The sequence below is a fragment of the Dicentrarchus labrax genome, unplaced genomic scaffold, assembly GCF_905237075.1.
Source record: "Dicentrarchus labrax unplaced genomic scaffold, dlabrax2021, whole genome shotgun sequence".
NCBI classification, from domain to species: domain Eukaryota; kingdom Metazoa; phylum Chordata; class Actinopteri; family Moronidae; genus Dicentrarchus; species Dicentrarchus labrax.
Window position 1 is genome coordinate 5346664 of NW_026136707.1, and position 17336 is coordinate 5363999.

The following is a 17336-nucleotide window of genomic DNA, read 5'->3' on the forward strand; positions in this document are numbered from 1 at the left end:
TGTCTTTCTCTCACAGTGTGACTTTTCTCTGTATGCATCTCTGTCTCACTTCCTCTCCCTTCGTTCCCCAGGCCAGGAGACGAGTCTGTGTCGGTTACAGATCTACTAGACCTGAGCTCAGTGTCGGTTCCCTCCACCGGCAGCTCTCCCCCTCCCCTGGTGCCCTGCGGTCCAGTCAGCTCTTCCTCATCTACCAACCTTGTGGGCTCCTCTCCCCCTTCCTCCGCCTCCTGTCTGCCCATAGAGGTGCCTTCCTCATCAGGACGCAGACTGAGCTCTGACCCCATCGAACCCAGCCCACCCAGCTTCCACAGCTCGCTGCCATCGACCACTCCCACCAACGCCTCTGCCTCTGCCCCGGCCTCTGCTGCTGCCTCCTTTGTGAGTGTTCTTGACATCCACATGTACTTAGGCATGCAACATTGCAATAGTTAGTCTTCCGGGTAGTGTTACGCATAGTCTAATTGCAATGGAGTTTTTTTTTATTACTTCATGTGCAAGACAGTTGAGCAAGAATAATGTAAGACCGGCACCACCTGCTAGTCATTCTTATGCGTATTGAAAAATACAGGTTGTCCCATACAGCTATGGACTAGGTAGCAACTTCCACTTTAACAATCAGTTTCAGCAGAGTAGAAAAGTCTGCTCACTAATTCATCTGCTCCTGCTATTGGTGTTGCAGACATGAGCCTGACATGAGACAGCTGGTGAGCTAGCATTAGCTATAACATAATTGTTTTGTGCATATTATAATAACTTGATTTTCCCAATGTAGATATTTTAACTGCAAAAACAAAGTCTAAACCTGTGACAAATGTTTGTGCAGTGTAATCATTGTTCCAGATCTGAAAGATAAGGCATTAGATCAACATTTAAAAACACAAATAAAATCCAATAAAACATCAAAATGAAGTGAAATATAATTCAAAACAACAAAAAATAATAGACAAGAATTACAGGATTTATATAAGTACGGGTGTAGTTGTTATATGTCCAACCAGTTCTGCTCAAAAGCAGCTGCTGTGGTTGTTTGCCCTGCTGTCTAGATCTTGATACTGACAGATCAAGCCCAAGCCAAGCTAAAGCGAATAAATGCTGTGTTGACTGTGTGTCGGTTTCAGATTAATTGCACGGCTACAGTGGTATGTCTGCTCAGGCCGCGTCAACACGAGGTCAGCTCAGCTGAGGCCTCTTTCCTCTCAAGTCATATGACAATGGGGTGATTTCCCTACAAACCTCTTGCTAACTGTCCTCTGCTGTGCTTTTTTTCCCCCTCACTGCATCAGAATCTGGAAGAGGGTGGGGACAGCCTGTCTGAGTCAGCCAATCACATGCTGCCCCCGCCAACCACCAGTCTGGGAAACCTTTCCTCATTGGATATCACCAACGATGAGGAATTGCCCACAGACCCCAGCAACTCCTCTGACACGCAAGAAGAGAGTGAGTATTGTTTGGGTGAACAGACCACCATAACAACCCAGTGGAGATTAGAAAGTGTAAATTATATGGAGATTACATTAGATTACTTTTTTTTTTAAAGATAATTTTATTGTTGTACTTGTTGTGAATCAAGTAAAATAAAAAAAAGGCAACACTTAGTTGTTGTGAACTTTCTTTTATAAATCTACCATAAGGACTGAGGGTTGCAGATTCAGCATGAAGTGCATCTTAAAACTTATTTTGATGAACTCTCATGTGAGTCTTTCATCCTGTGCACTTTTTATTTTATTTTTTTTATTTGTGGTTTCTTTGTACTTATTTGAGGTTGTTAGCCTTAGTCTGACTGTGAACTAACTTGCTAGTGAAAGTTTATTATAGTAAGTCTATTATTTGCCCTTCCTCCTCATGTCTGAGAATGATAAGTGTATTTCTGCTTCGTTGCTTCCACCACTTCTTCTTTCCACATCAACAATAAGTACAGGGAAGGTTCTTCAAACACTAACATGGAATAATTTATTGCCTGTGGGTGAATCAGTCCTGAATTAAAATGATACTAATTTGGAATGCATGTAGTTTTGGTACAGTCGGATGATTTACCTAAAATTGCCTCCAAGCTGACCTTATTATATGATTGCCCGAAGGTTTAATATTTTCATCTTTGAACCAGAAACTGCTCAGTAGGCCATCACTAATTCAGGAATAAGCACAGACATAGAGCAGCAATCTGTGTTTCCCCTGAATTCATTTTGCAATAAAATCACTGTCACAGCCAGAGTCGAGTGTGATTATCAGGCCATATAAAACACTTTGTTACTAAATTTTAAAAAGTGTTGTATGTAATGATTTGATGTATTTAGATTTATGAACTACTATACGGGGATAGATATTAAAACCAGATTATTGACTCAAAAGAATATTGAGTGTACTAAAATAACCAGAAACAGAAATTCAATCTTTCTTGTTTTCTATCTGACCTTCAGGTGAAGTGGAGTCGTTCTGCGCTGACCTGAGCGGGCGGCTTCACATCAACGCCGTGGTCCGCATGAGTGTAGACAAGCTGCATGACCTGCTCTTCTCTGCCGATACACACTTCATCCAGCACCTCTTTTCCCAGCGACACTTTACTGGTAGCTACAACACCCATCTACACACACAAATCTAATGGAATATGTTTGTACACAGTGGATATGTGAAAATACATATTTTCTCTAGGGTTATATGACTCCCTTTAATATGTAATGATTATGTATTAGGGCACTTTTAGTTTTTTTATTGGTTCACTGATGTTTGAGAGGTCTCTGTGAGTTCTTTTTCTTGCTGTTAAACCTGTAGTAACCATCACAGAACTTGCATCAACTTGTTGATTAACATTAAGCGCAAGAGAGCAAGTTTTTCCTGTTGAGACAGTGACAGTTACGGCCCAGTGTTTGTTGTTGCTCTGCTGCTTAGTTTAGGCTGCTGTCAGTGGAAAAAATGTTTACTCTTTCATTCTTTGCATCTGTCACTAGTACCTGATGTTTGCTGTTGATGTTGATACTATGACATTTTTCTGCCATTAAGCACAATTATAGGTTCACTGCAAATATCTTTTCTGGGCTGTTGTTAAAATGTCATGTGTGGGAATAAGAAAAACACACTCACAAACGCCTCATCTTATCTTTTGTTTAAACTGTGCAAACGTGTTTTTCCTTTTTGAATCTAGTTTGGTTTCTCTTATGAAGCAGCTGTGCTACTCTTCAGTTGATTAATACAAATGTAGTGACGTACCCCCGATCCCTCAAAGACATCCTCTAGCCCACTGTATTGTGCCACTAATGAGGGTGCCACACTAGCTGTTTACGCTGTGTTAACCACCCTCCATCACCGGCTCTTCTTTTCTTTGCCTTCTTCAGTTTTTTTCACGCCTTGCTTTGTCACTGTACAACTACTTTTTATCTGATAGACTGATACATGCGGTATAAGTGCATTGTGTATTTTGGTCATTTTTCTGTAGTCGTTGAAATGGGAACAGAGGTGAAGCCGTCGAGTTGATTTGGCCAGTGCCTACCCCAGTTGGAGGCCCAGCCCGCTTGGGAACATTGTGTAGCTGTAATTGGGGCATTTCTTTCTTTCTTTTTTTTATGAAGGAGCGTGGATTGACCCTCTCTCTCTCTCTCTCTCTCTCTCTCTCTCTCTCTCTCTCTCTCTCTCTCTCTCTCTCTCTCTCTCTCTCTCTCTCTCTCTCTCTCTCCTTCCACTCGCCTGAATCTTGTGGTTTCTATCCTTTTCATTTACAAATTCTAAACCTCTCCTGCCCTCTCTCATTTTGAAAAAATGTCTTGGAACTTTTTGTCTCTTGTTGTGTCTTGACTCTCTCATATTCTCCGTCTCTTTTCTGTCCCTCTATCAGACCTGTCGGTGGGTGAATGGCAGCAGGACAGCAGCACTGGGAATACCAGCCGTGTGCTTAGCTACACCATCGCCCTGAACAACCCCCTCGGCCCCAAGACTGCCCCTGTGGTGGAGACGCAGGTCAGTCCTTGACAAACGCCAGCCGTTTTTTGTTTTATGATGTGGACCTTTGGTACAGAGGCTTTGTTAAAGACAAATGACAGGACAGAAACAACGCAGCTTATTTAGTTTTAATTGGAGTGGAACTTTCCCTATAGTCTTATGTAGTTGTGTCTTGGGGATCCTTTAATTTTTGCTTTATACTGGATCCAGTTTGGGGCCCAGTTTGTGTTCCAGTGTAGGCTTCAGTGCTAAAAGTGAGAATCTATTGTGACAAAAATAACTATTCTTACACATTCTGAAAAAATTCATTTCAAAAATAAAATATCTACATTTTGGAAATAATGTTACATCTGCTCAGACAAAATCATTGCTGCCGTAAAATTATTTCAGTTGCATTTTATCAAGTAAAGAAAGAAGAAGAAAGAAGTTTATTTTAAATGTTTATTAAGCTTATGTACTAATTTTCCCTCAGTGCATTCTGAATTAACACTTATGTTAAAACTTCTTGTTGTGCTGCCAGTAAACTGGTAAACTGTTGTGACAGGTCAATGTATATATTGTGCAAGTGTTTTTTTAATTTTACTTATTTATGTTTTGTTAGGGGTATTTATTGTAATATTGATTACCTTTTCCCTGAAACACTAAATGATTTACACTGAATACAGAACAGAAAACATTAGACACATAAGAGACTGAAGGCGGAAAGAAGAAAATGTGTGTAAGACATTTGGTCCAACCACATCGTAAATCAAAATATTTATAGTTGTTCCAAATGGCCACACTGGAAGTCAGAGTGAAAAGTCGGAAATAAATGGAATATACTTTAAATATGGAGGTAGGGACATTAATTTTAAGTCTCTCCTGGAAGACATTCATGGTGTTGTACTTAGCTGTTCATGTGAAAAGTGAAATTGTTGTGTGAAGAATCAACAAAGATTGTTTGAGAGAGAGAAGTTTCAAACCCTGCTTGCTTTCTCACCTCCACACCGCTGGCCGATCATAGGGCCAGAAAGGTGTGTAGAGAAGGACCTCCCAAAGCCTTTTGACCATCCAACAAGTAGTTTTGATGAAGCATACTGGCGCCTTTACTCCAGTAAATTATCAGACAGCCAGGGAAGCCGTAACTATCAGAAGAGTCAGATGATCCTTGTGTTATGTATCAGAGGAAACCAATAGGTTTGCATACAAATAACCATCCGCCTCTACTTTTCTTCCTGCTTTCAGACATTGCATAAGAGCAGCGCCCGGGGTGAGTGCTACGTGGTAGACTCGGAGGTTATCACTTCAGGCATCCCCTACCAGGACTACTTCTACACTGTCCACAGATACTGCCTCACCTCTATCAACAAGCACAAGAGCCGGCTCAGGTAGGTTGTCTGGTGTTGTCTTAATCCATCTGGGTGGGAATTTGACTGTGAAAACTACATTTAAAACAGGCAAGCCATAAATGACAATCATACTAGTGATTACTCTCATGTTGTGTGTTGCCTTCCAGAAGGAACACTAAATTCAAATCTTATATACCTGAGCAGCTTCTTAGCTCAAGTTTTGGGTTTTCCAGCATCCCATGCAAGAAGAACCATGACAGAATTAAACAGAAATCCAAACAGTGCAGAGTAAGCACCGCCAAGTTTCATCACCTCTTGATATTTGATCCATTAAATCCTTGTTTACACATGTTAAGTTTACAGCATAATAGATGATGCAAACTGTAGTTGAGTGGTTACGTCCCTCAGCCTAGGGGACCAGAAACTCTCGCTGGTACGTGAAATGATCCCATCAGAGCTTTCTCTCCCTTGTTTCATCCAGTGTCCCTTGCTACTTTCCTGATACTTAAAAAAAAAACAATGGCTGAGTGATGGTGCTTTTATTTCCAGGACCATTCTGCTTGACATGTTCTGTCACTTCTGCAGACATTACTGGACAAACTTGTATTTGACTTCAGCATATTTACAGTAAACAGTGGGCTTTAAATATACTTTGTAAACACAAGTCTTGATGTTAACATCTCAGGCTCAAAGACTTGTACAAAGACCAAGGTCATCTTATCATCTTTTGCACCAATGAACAATCACTGTGAACAATCACAGTGGAAGAAAAAGAGAAGGCAGAAGTTTCTCCACTGACATTGGCCACAAGAGACTATTATGCAATATGGCCGCAAGACATGTTTCATTTAAGTAAGGGCTTTGACAGTCTTGCTGTCTTCTTCTCGTTAACTGTATCACTAGTTGTTTCTATTTGGAGCTTTTTTTCTAACAATAACCTGAAAAGGATCCAAAATGGAATAAACTGGCTCCAGTGGTATAGCACAAAAATCTTCAGTGGCCCCATTCCCCTTTAATACATCCATTGCCATTACTGTACAACTGCAGCAAGTAAACCCATGCAGGTGTAGAGGTTCCTAGTGTAATCATTAAGTTTTTATATGCCATTCAACAGCCTGTAAAATGTGAAATGTAGCATATTTAAGCCTTATTTCCTCAACATACTTTAATCAGTATACGCAGTGTGCAAAATTGAACTTATTTGTCCATCAGTCAAAATGGCTGGTATATGTTCAAATTTTACCAACCACTCAATAGATTACCGTTGTTGAGTGAAGTAAATCTACCAGCCATGTTTTACCAGCATGTGGCTGCTGCTAATTTTGTATCCCGACTATGACGTTTTAGAGGATTTTAGATTATTTCTGTCACAGCTTTGGAACGTCTTCATTATAACCTGGGCAGGAAGCCATCAAACTCTGGCCCCTACACTGAGAAAGAATTTCTGCATTTCATAATGAAAAGACAATATTCACTGGTGTCATTATGACATGCAGGAATTCTTCAAGAACTAGCCTAATCTGTTGCAACATGTGTGGCATAAAGAAAACTTAAGAAATTTAAAGACACAATCCATACATATCTATATAAATTGTGTTCAGAATATTCTGTATTTCTTTTCTGTTTTGGTCGGCTGATTTTAGGTCAAGCTTGCTTTAAATTTGACCTGAAATCAGACAACATTACTGTTGCAGTTAATTCATGGGAAATGAATGATATGATTAATGTTACAACAATATAGAGCAGGTTGAATATGAAAGGTGTTTTTCTTTGTAAAAAAGAAGAAGAAGAAGAGATCACATCCACACATTAGATTGTCTGTGTATATTTCAAACAGGCTTTGTTTACTTTTCTTTGCCCAGAGTTTCCTCAGACATCTGCTACAAGAAGCAGCCGTGGAGTCTGGTGAAAGCATTGATTGAAAAGAACACCTGGAGCGGCATTGAGGAGTACTATAGACACATGGGTGAGTCACATGGTCTGCCTCTTCCAGCATACTTCTATATACATACTGCCTGTGGAAACAAAACTGGCCTATTCATGCTTATTTCCCCTTTGAAATAAGTGAACCAAATAGTGAAACTGCATAAGCAGGCCATACTTGATGTGAAAGCCAAATACACAGTTTCATGTTGCAGACCACAAAACATAAGAGCAACACCCTTTTGTCCATTTGTGTGTGTTGGATTATGTTTGCAAGTATCATGTTTATGTAGTGCAAGTCAACTCAGGGTCTTCTCAACCAGTTTTTCGGTGCGGCCTGTATATATGTGTGTGTGTGTGTGTATATATATATATATATATATATATATATATATATATATATATATATATATATATATATATATACATACACGTATCTATACCGATTTTTGATGGCTTGCTTTTTATTTACATTCCCCTTCCACTCAACAATCGGACAACTCGGATGTTTGAGGTTCACTTTGCAGAATTATGTATGTGTAGTTTGAACTTAAATCTGAGTCTAAGATGTGTGTAGTTTGGAAGCCAATCGTGGTCCAATATGCATTATTACTCAAGTGTGATGTGGACTCTTAAAACCTCCAGTGCACATGGACTTTTCATTGATGTAAGAGACATACAAGAATTTTTCCCACATAATACCCACACATACATTTACATATAATTATCAAAAATATTGATAAAGTATGGCAATGTCTGGTCAAAGAATAAAATACCAAGTATATGACCAAGCATTTATGCCAGCATTTGTACTTGATACTGAGGTGCTAAGGACACAATTTGGTTGGTACTTCTTTCCTCAACGTGTATTCTGTTTGGCTACTGTCTATGTTTAGGAGATGTTGTGACAGTTGCATTTGCCTCTCCACTTCACTTTCCTGTGTTATGCGTATTTAAATTCCTCCATCTACTTCCTTACGCCCATGCAGAGAGCGAAGTGAGCAAGCTGGAGACGCTACTGCAGTCTGAGGTTTCCGTGGTAACCACAGGCGAAGCAGTGGGCGCCGACGCTGCCAAGACCCCGCCAGCCCTGCGCCGGCGCAAACGCACCTGCTCTCGACGGCAGGGCGAGAAGGAGAGAGAGAGGGAAGGAGGAGGCATGGGCACCGGAGACCGAGGGGACAGAGGAGTCGGAGAGGACAGAGACAGGAGAGAAGCCAGTAAGTTAGCCAGGCTGCAGTTATTGAAATGTTCTTCAGTGTTACAATTTCAGTCCTTGCCACCAACGTTGAAGGTGAATCCATCTTTTGTACAATACTACCCTCTAGTGGCTCTGTGTGGAGTTACATTACTAGGGGAATTAAGAGGAAACTGGTCTAATTTGTTTTCAAACTAGAACTAGAGACAATTGAATATATCTTTATTATTATTATTTAGATCTGGGTTCCTTGGCCCAGTATATTAAACCTAGCATCACAAACCTAGGGGTTAAGGTGGACCCTGAGCTTAAGTTTGACAGTCAGATCAAGGCTGTTGTCAAATCAAGCTTTTTCCATTTGAGGCAGCTGGCCAAAATAAAGCCAATTCTATCAAGGCAGCACTTTTAGACGGTAATCCACGCCTTTGTTACCACTCAGCTGGATTACTGTAATGCACTATATGTGGGGGTTAGTGGGTCCTCCATCGCCCGTCTTCAGATGGTACAGAATGCTGCTGCACGTCTTTTAACTGGCACATGTAAACATGAGCACATTTCCCCCATTTTAGCCTCACTCCACTGGCTGCCTATTCAATTTAGGATCCATTTTAAAATTCTTTTATTTGCTTTTAAATCCCTAAATGGTCTTGCCCCGCCCTACCTATCTGAGCTTCTACACCCCTATATACCCGTCCGCCCCCTCAGGTCAGATGATCAGCTGCTCCTGAGTGTGCCTAAAACTAAGCGGAAGCTCAGAGGGGACCGTGCCTTTGCTGTGTCTGCTCCTAAATTATGGAATGATCTGCCTCTGCACATTAAACAGGCCTCTTCTCTGTCTGTTTTTAAAACCAGTCTTAAAACCCATCTCTTCTCTGTGGCCTTTGACACCTAGTAAGATGTCGACTTTATTTACTTGATATATTTTTTGTATTTGTTATTTTTATTTTTTGATTGCTTGTTATTGCATGGTTATTATTTTTATTTATGTCTTTTCATTTTATTGTTGTATTATATGTTATTTTGCGCCTCATGTGAGCTGTTACGTCTTTTATTTATGATGTCTTATTTATTCTCCTGTACAGCACTTTGGTCAACTTTGGTTGTTTTAAAGTGCTTAACAAATAAAGTTGGATTGGATTGGATTGGATTTATTGTCCACTGGGGTGAAAATGTGTCTTTGCTCACCAAAATAAGAAAAGTCATCATAGAAAAAACATTCAAACGTATAAAAGGTCACATTACATATTTAGACACAGTTCATGTCAGTGTCAGCACCTTAAATCACATCAGTCACTTCGAAGAGTCAGAAAAATACTTGAAAGAAAATGGGGAATCCTGATCACTTTCTTCTTTTTTTAGGTGCTCAGTATATAAAGCTTGGGGAGCGTTCGCGTGGAGGACAGAACAGTATCTCTACCATCCTCCTCATTGTCAGCTTCATGTAAGTTCAACTGTTTGTACTGAGTCTTTGTGGCACTGAGTCCTCGAATAACATCAGTCTTTCTGAACTTTCTGAGCTTCTCTTCTGGCTATTTTAACTCAAGATCGTTTCCAGCATGTTTTATAATTTACTGCACACTGATCATATGAGTCTAATGTCTTACTCACTAGTCACACAGTGAGGTACTCACAATGTAGAAGAGCTTCTCTAGATTATGTTCTATAAGAAAAGGATTTTCTGAATGTACAAATAGAGTGGAATTGAGTAACAGTACACATAAAAGCATGTGTTGTCCTTGCATGTGTTCCTCCTCCTTAGTATTACGGTAAATGCTTTCCTATATTGTGTATAGGAGTTGCTCCCTGATCAAATCTTTGGTTTGATTGAATATTTTGAGTAATATTGGCTTTCTGCCTTCTTGGTTCTCTCCATGTCTGAATGCTCCCTCATTCAGACATGTTGGATATTGATCTTCTGCATACTAACAGCCTCACAATGCCTTTCTTGCTATTTCTCTTCTTTTCCTTTCCTCTCTGCAATACTTCTTGTGAATAGGATCTGTATCAGGTTCGTATGAGAGGCTTTGATTTTTACACCACCGGCTGCATAAATGAGAACTATATAAATTATACAGGAAAAATCCACCCTCCAATACTCTAGAGGTGATCTCAAACTGAATATGAAGCAAAGGTTCGTCTGCTGGAGGGCTCGAGTGATTTTTAGGTCCCTATTTGTATTCTTGTAGCATCCAAAGGACTCGACAGATGATGTTTGCTTCATATTCAGTCTAAAAGCTCCTTCAAGTCACTTTTACAACTGTGCTTTGGTTCATTTGGTTCAGAATGAGAAATAAATTGCACATTGTAGCCTTTTTTAGTTCAGATCTGCTTCATTTGTCTCAGCCAGCAGCTCAGTTTGAAATAAGAAATTGCCAGATTTCAAGGTATGTGTCAAACTAAGCTAAACAGACAACATACAGTGTATTTTTTCACTTTTCCACGCAGACTCTCTGATCAGCTGTTTTTGCTGTGTGTGTGTGTGTGTGTGTGTGTGTGTGTGTGTGTGTGTCTGTGTCTGTGTCTGTGTCTGTGTGTGTGTCTGTGTCTGTCTGTGTCTGTGTCTGTGTGTCTGTCTGTGTCTGTCTGTGTGTGTGTGTGTGTGTGTGTGTGTGTGTGTGTGTGTGTGTGTGTGTGGAGGACCTGCAACCGCAACAGAGAGACTGCAGCACCATAATAATACACTGGTCTTTATCTCCAAAGCATATGTACTCATATGTACATAAAAACATTTTTTATTGTGCATTTTCATATCGCCATGACAATGAAAATACAATTTATTGATCAGCTCTAACACCAGCCCAAACAAAACGCAACAACTGAGCACCAGTTTATATGAACTGAACCAATGGGAAAGGAGTGTATCATCTATTTGTAGTAGGTTTACCCACATTTAAACAACCTGCATATATAAACTAGTTTTGGTGTTAACAGTGTATTTGTACTTTTTTTTCTACTTGATGTAGAGTGGTGAATTAGTAATTGAACTGGTGGTACTTTATATACCAAAACAGCCATTTCCTACCAATCATTTCCCACATTTCCCAGAATGACTTTTAAAAAACCTTTTAAAGAACAGGATTTGTCTAGTTCTCAGCTGTGGGTTCAACCGGAAGATAGAGAGACCAGTCATTAATAGTTCACAACAATCACTCAACACGCAACATTTATTGTAGCTGCAGTGCATTCTGGTCAATGGGAGCTACTCAAATTGGTATCGCTGTCAGTATGTGTGATTGTTGACTCCAGAAAAGTATTCCTTATTTAAACTACCAAAAAATACAAGTCAGTTGTTTACAACACTGATATTTGTGTCAGGGTGGATTTTTCCTGTAATAAACTTGCATTGTGTCGTGGATAAGTGCTGGGTTGTGATGGACAAACACTGAAATATACGTGTCTGCTCATTCTGTGCCACCAGTGTTGACATTTTGCTGTTGATATCTTACTGATTTGCATAATTTTTGAGCATTTTCATACCAGTCAGTAAATTACACAATTCTCTCTCTGTCCCTGTCAGTCTGGTGGTGCTGGTGGCTCTCAACATGCTGCTGTTCTACAAGCTGTACGCTCTGGAAAGAGCGGCCCATACACTGGAGACATGGCACTCCTATTCTGTTGCTGACAGGTAAACACTCAGCACTGTTTTCCATACAAATATAGATTCTCTGTTGTGGGGTTAATTGGCATTTGGTCTCAGGTGATTCTTCTAGGATTTAAGGTGTGAAATGTCCCTCTAATAGCAACAACTCCACCGTTGCCTTTTGTGAAGTAATTATAGATAATAATTTATTAGTATTAATAATTGATCACATGATCTCTTGTATGTGGAAGGTGTCACTTATTATCACCCGACTCTGATGAGCATTTTGACCTCTTTCAGCTCATTGTTTTGGTTTTATGGCCCGCAAGTTTACTGTTTTGGTTAATCGAGATTTTATCAAACTTCCATGGAGTCCACCATGTTTCCTACAGTAGCTCTGAATGGACAAAACAAATACTGGCTGTAGATGAGGCCTTTTTTTGAGAGTTTCTCGGCCACTGTAGTTTCTCCTACACACTTCGCAGCCAGTTTTCATTCCCGTGTCATTTCAGTCTGAAACTTCACCACTAGATAATTTTACATGTGTGCTATATGAATTTCAAAAGTGACTCTTTTCTTGTTGCCCCTAGCGGGAATAAAACAGTTATAACAGATCTAATAACAATGATTATACAACTGACTACTTGCAATAGAAATAGTTATGATTATTCTCATTGTCTCCCCATGGTCCCTTTACTCCTCTCCTCTTGTTCTCTTCCCCTCAGTCCTTTGCCCCAGACACCTGGAGAGTGGGCTCAGGTCTTGCAGCTTCAGAGGCAGTTTCACCAGGCTCAGCTCAGCAAGTGGCAGCAGATCCTGCAGTCCTCTGTCACGCTTCTCGACCAGGTGTGTGTGTGTGTGTGTGTGTGTGTGTGTGTGTGTGTGTGTGTGTGTGTGTGTGTGTGTGTGTGTGTGTGTGTGTGTGTGTGTGTGTGTGTGTGTGTGTGTGTGTGTGTGTGTGTGTGTGTGTGTGTGTGTGTGTGTTTTTTTTTTTTTTTTTTTTTTTTTTTTTTTTTTTTTTTTTTTTTTTTTTTTTTTTTTTTTTTTTTTTTTTTTTTTTTTTTTTTTTTTTTTTTTTTTTTTTTTTTTTTTTTTTTTTTTTTTTTTTTTTTTTTTTTTTTTTTTTTTTTTTTTTTTTTTTTTTTTTTTTTTTTTTTTTTTTTTTTTTTGTTTGTTTTTTTTTTTTTTTTTTTTTTTTTTTTTTTTTTTTTTTGTTTGTTTGTTTGTTTGTTTGTTTGTTTGTTTGTTTGTTTGTTTGTTTGTTTGTTTGTTTGTTTGTTTTACTCTGTGAAGTAAATTGCGTGTAAACTGCTCGTAATGTGCTGGATCGTCAGAGCATTATGTAATCCAGCATATCTGACCCTACCTCTCTCTCACCCCCTCCCCCTGTCACCCCTTCCATGTTTATCTCCCAGATGAAGCAGTCTTTAGAAAAGCTCCACCGGGGCATCGTGGTCCCAGAGGTGCAGCAGGACCCCCCTGATGATATCCTCACAGAGTCTGGGACTGAGGCCTGAGTCCCCCCCACCCCTACCCTGATTGTCTCCTAACTCTGAACACACCCTGGTAGAAAAGAGCGGCCTCGTCAACTTGGTTTTGCTCTGTCCCTAATTTCCAAAATCGACAACCAGGATTGGGACATGCAGGGGACTACATTACCCACAACTCTCCTCGCCTGACTGACTTGAAATGGCATCGTTTGCCTTCAGCCTCAACCAGTTACAACTTCAGTGAACTCATTCAGACTGGAAGCTATCAGGACCACAGCAATAATCTACCTACAGCTGCAAGTCATCTGTATGTACTGTATGGAAACAGGCCACTGGTGGGCCGATTCAGACCATCCACTCCTCAAGAAACGTTTCAAAATGGCCAAACGTGTTTCAGAATAACTTTATTTCAGACCTCCTTAATTTTCAAAAAAGAAACCCATTTTATGACTATCATAGACTTCAGTTTCTCTCCTGACATGCAACATTTCAAAGGTGCAATGGGAAGGGATCAATGATTTCTGGAAAGTGGGAGTTCTTCCTCCTAGTCCTGGGAACAATTAGATACCTTTGCCTCTAGTTGAACGCCTGCTGATACAAAAAAAAAAAAAAGGGGGGGGGGACACCACCTGCTGTGTGGATGTGATGAACACCCAGAAGGAGAGGGGAGAGCGCTGACAGGAGCACTGCGCCTCTCTCGCTCTTTCCGCGAGGGATCCACGTCCGATTTGAGCCCCCTCAAAGGCTGTCGGTCCTCTGTGAAAGGGGATGAGGAACATTTCAACATCAGACACTTTAATTTTCACCCTTAATTATAGATGTAATTTATACATCTGAAGAACTCCCAAACACCCTCCCACTCCTCCCAGTCCTGTCTGGGTTTTATCTTTTTTCAAAATCAGTGTGTTGGGTTGTTTGTTAGGACAGCAAGCTGTGTCTGACTGTTACAGTATTTATTATCACCAATGACTTTTAAACTGAAGTCCTGTCCTGCTCTTAAGAAGTCATTTGGTGGGTATTTTGTGCTCTGATTTGCTGTTGCCGTGCGGACCAAGAGGAGCTACACGAGAAGGATTACTGTCACAGCAATAATGACAATAGTGATTCTAGTACTTTTTGAATGTTTCAAACAAAGTAGTATATAATATTAATAATAATAATGAGTTGTGTGTGAATGTGTGTAGAGGCAGTGAAAAAAAAACCAAGCAAAGAAGATTTTGACTTGACAGATGCGTGCGTGTGTGTTCATGAGGAGTCCTCAATGTTACATTTTTCATATTAGCGTTTCTTGAGTTCGTTTTTTGGATTTCACGTTTGGTTGCTCACTCTTTGTATCACAGAGCCAGACCTTACCAGTTCAGGATTTAGACTTGATCAGGTAGAAACCTAAGTATCAGAACAGCTACTTCGTTGTCCAACTGGGCTGGGCGTTTCAAGATGAAAGGACCAACCAGAATTTTGTAGGCCCAGGTGAAGAAAAAGGGAATCTGTTTTGCAGTATTGTTTTTTTTTTTTGTGTTTGTAATATTAATTTCATAATTTGACTCGCTTGTTTTTCTCTTTTTATTCAGTTCTTTTTTTTCGTTTTCTATCTTTATTATTTTGTCATCTTTATTTGTTGTTTATTTTCAGCCAGTGCTCTCTGTCCACTCAGTTCTGTCCTCCGATGATTTAAAGCATCTCACCCATCTATACTCCCTCCTTTGTTTCCTCCTTCTTCTTATTCTTCTGATCACTCAAGCCCACTCTTCCTCTCTTTCCTCTCTGTGCTCTCCCTCTTCACCCGCTCACTCTCTCTCTCTGTTTCTCTGATAATGGCGGCTACAGAAGCATGTGGGCCATGCTGTGCATGGCCATCCGCGGATAACAAAAGGGTGTAATATTTATTTAGGGAGGGGGGGGGGGGGGAGTAGATTGAGGGAGAGAGAGAGACGGATCAGAAGCGGGCATGAGAATGTACTGTAAAGATGTGATTGTACACCACGCCATGGAGAGAAATGAAAAGTTCTAAAACATGCAACAACTCCTCGCTGATCTTTGAGTCTGTGTGTTTTCACTTTACAAGGATCTGGTGTGCATAACGGTGGAACTAAATAATATGATTATTATTATTATTATTGATTTATCTGTCTGTTATTTGGGCCAAAAAAAGATCCGCAAATGGTAAAACACCAATCACACAATAAATCAAGCCCAAAATATTCAGTTTTATATTGTGTCTATATATCCTTTATATAATCAGGTAAAAGACTCATTGAGATTAAACATTTGATTAACATTTGGGAAGCTGGAGGAGGTTTTTCTTCACAAAAGAAGCCCTAAAGGAGGGATGCAACAATTATTTTATTTTTTTTAAAGTATATTTTTTGGGGGGCTTTTATTGCCTTTAATTGATAGAGACAGCCGAAGGTAGACAGGAAAGGGGGGCAGAGCGAGGGGATGACACGCAGCAAAGGGCCGCAGGTCGGACTCAAACCCTGGGCTGCTGCAGCAAGGACTCAGCCTCGGTACATGGGTCACCAGCTCTACCAACTGAGCTAACCGGGTGCCCGGGATGCTACTAATTGTTATATTCATCATTGATAATACTTGCTTGGTGTATGAAATGTTGTTCATCATTTCCCAGAGTCCAGGGTGACAGAATATCGTGTTTTATCCGACTCCAAAACCAGAAGCTATTCAGATCAACCATCATATACGATAAATAAAAGGCAGGGCAGATGTGAGAAATGTTTAATTCTTGATTAAATCAAGGACATTGCTTCACACGGCGATGAGAGAGCTGCTTCTGTAAATTAACTGTAATCTTATCTAAAGAGGAATTCTCTGTTCAAGTTAATCAAGTTACAAGATAAAAGCGCTGACTCGGGGACTAGTCTTGTTGATGTGTTTTTCTCAATCATCTTTCAACAAATTGAGGTAGTTTGTGTCTAGCAGGAAGGTCACAGTGGCTATCTTCTAACCAGAGGTTTGAAGTTTGAACTCCTGAATCTGATGGGGAAAATGTCACTAAACTCAAGCAGACTTCATTCTTGGATAAGGTTTAGTAGAACGTGCTGGGAAAATACCGGGCCTGATGGGTGATACAGTACACATAGTGGGTTTATTAGAGGCATTTCATTCATAAATTCCAGTTTTTTTTATATACTTGAGAGATTATTGAGGGCCCCCTTTATTGACAATGACATCCAGTCAGCAACAACAAAATAAAATATAGAACAGCAATACCACAAGTGGCTAATAGAGAGCCTTCAAAACCTTCTGATTAGTTTGATAAATTAAGATAAATAAAGTTAGAATTGTATAGATTAATTAAAACAATTAAAATGCTAAATAAAATACAGCTATGTTAAACAATTACAAGTAGAGGTTGGGAAGTTTAAGATGACATTTCTAAGATGTCCAAAAGGTAAAACTGTATTAATTTTAAGCTTTTTAAAAAAAGAAAGATTTTAGGCTATATTTTATTCCAGGAGTCAGGTGTACTACATTTTAAATAGTTTTTCATATCCAAAACTGCATTACATTTTGCTCTGCTCATTTTTAACAGTGCACACCAGCGGAGGATCCGTCTGAAAAAGGTAAGACTCTAAGATACGACTATAGATGGACCGATTAATTAGATCTGCTGATTATCTGACATTTTGAGATAGTCTAATGCATCCTGCTGTAAACTTTTCCTTTTTAAATGTTCCGTCACTGGCTAAATACTGAATATATATTAAGTTATTGTCTACAAAGAAATTTACATGTTGTATTGACACTGCTGGTCTTTTAAAAATCCCCGTTTTGCCTCAGAACAAAAGTGTTTTAACACACCCCGCTGCATATCAACCACCTACACATTTACCATTTTATGTAAATAACAACAGATACATGGCTGA

The 17336-nt window shown here is 39.7% G+C and overlaps 1 protein-coding gene across 6 annotated transcripts in view; it reads left to right on the forward strand.

The window, feature by feature from the left end:
* The window catches only part of gramd1a (GRAM domain containing 1A), a 30259-nt gene extending 14784 nt beyond the window's left edge, over nt 1-15475 (forward strand). For 3 of the 6 annotated variants that reach the window (XM_051405290.1, XM_051405287.1, XM_051405292.1), the window contains exons 9-20: nt 72-381; nt 1287-1440; nt 2421-2567; nt 3830-3951; nt 5158-5300; nt 7124-7227; nt 8174-8404; nt 9235-9273; nt 9742-9823; nt 11900-12007; nt 12688-12808; nt 13378-15475. In XM_051405290.1, coding sequence (XP_051261250.1) covers nt 72-381; nt 1287-1440; nt 2421-2567; nt 3830-3951; nt 5158-5300; nt 7124-7227; nt 8174-8404; nt 9235-9273; nt 9742-9823; nt 11900-12007; nt 12688-12808; nt 13378-13479 — 1663 coding nt within the window. In that variant the 3' untranslated portion in view covers nt 13480-15475. Of the gene's footprint in view, nt 1-71; nt 382-1286; nt 1441-2420; nt 2568-3829; nt 3952-5157; nt 5301-7123; nt 7228-8173; nt 8405-9234; nt 9274-9741; nt 9824-10378; nt 11092-11899; nt 12008-12687; nt 12809-13377 lie in introns of those variants that run through there. The other 3 variants (XM_051405288.1, XM_051405289.1, XM_051405291.1) reach the window with 3 other exon arrangements.
* Nucleotides 15476-17336: the final 1861 nt, after the last annotated feature.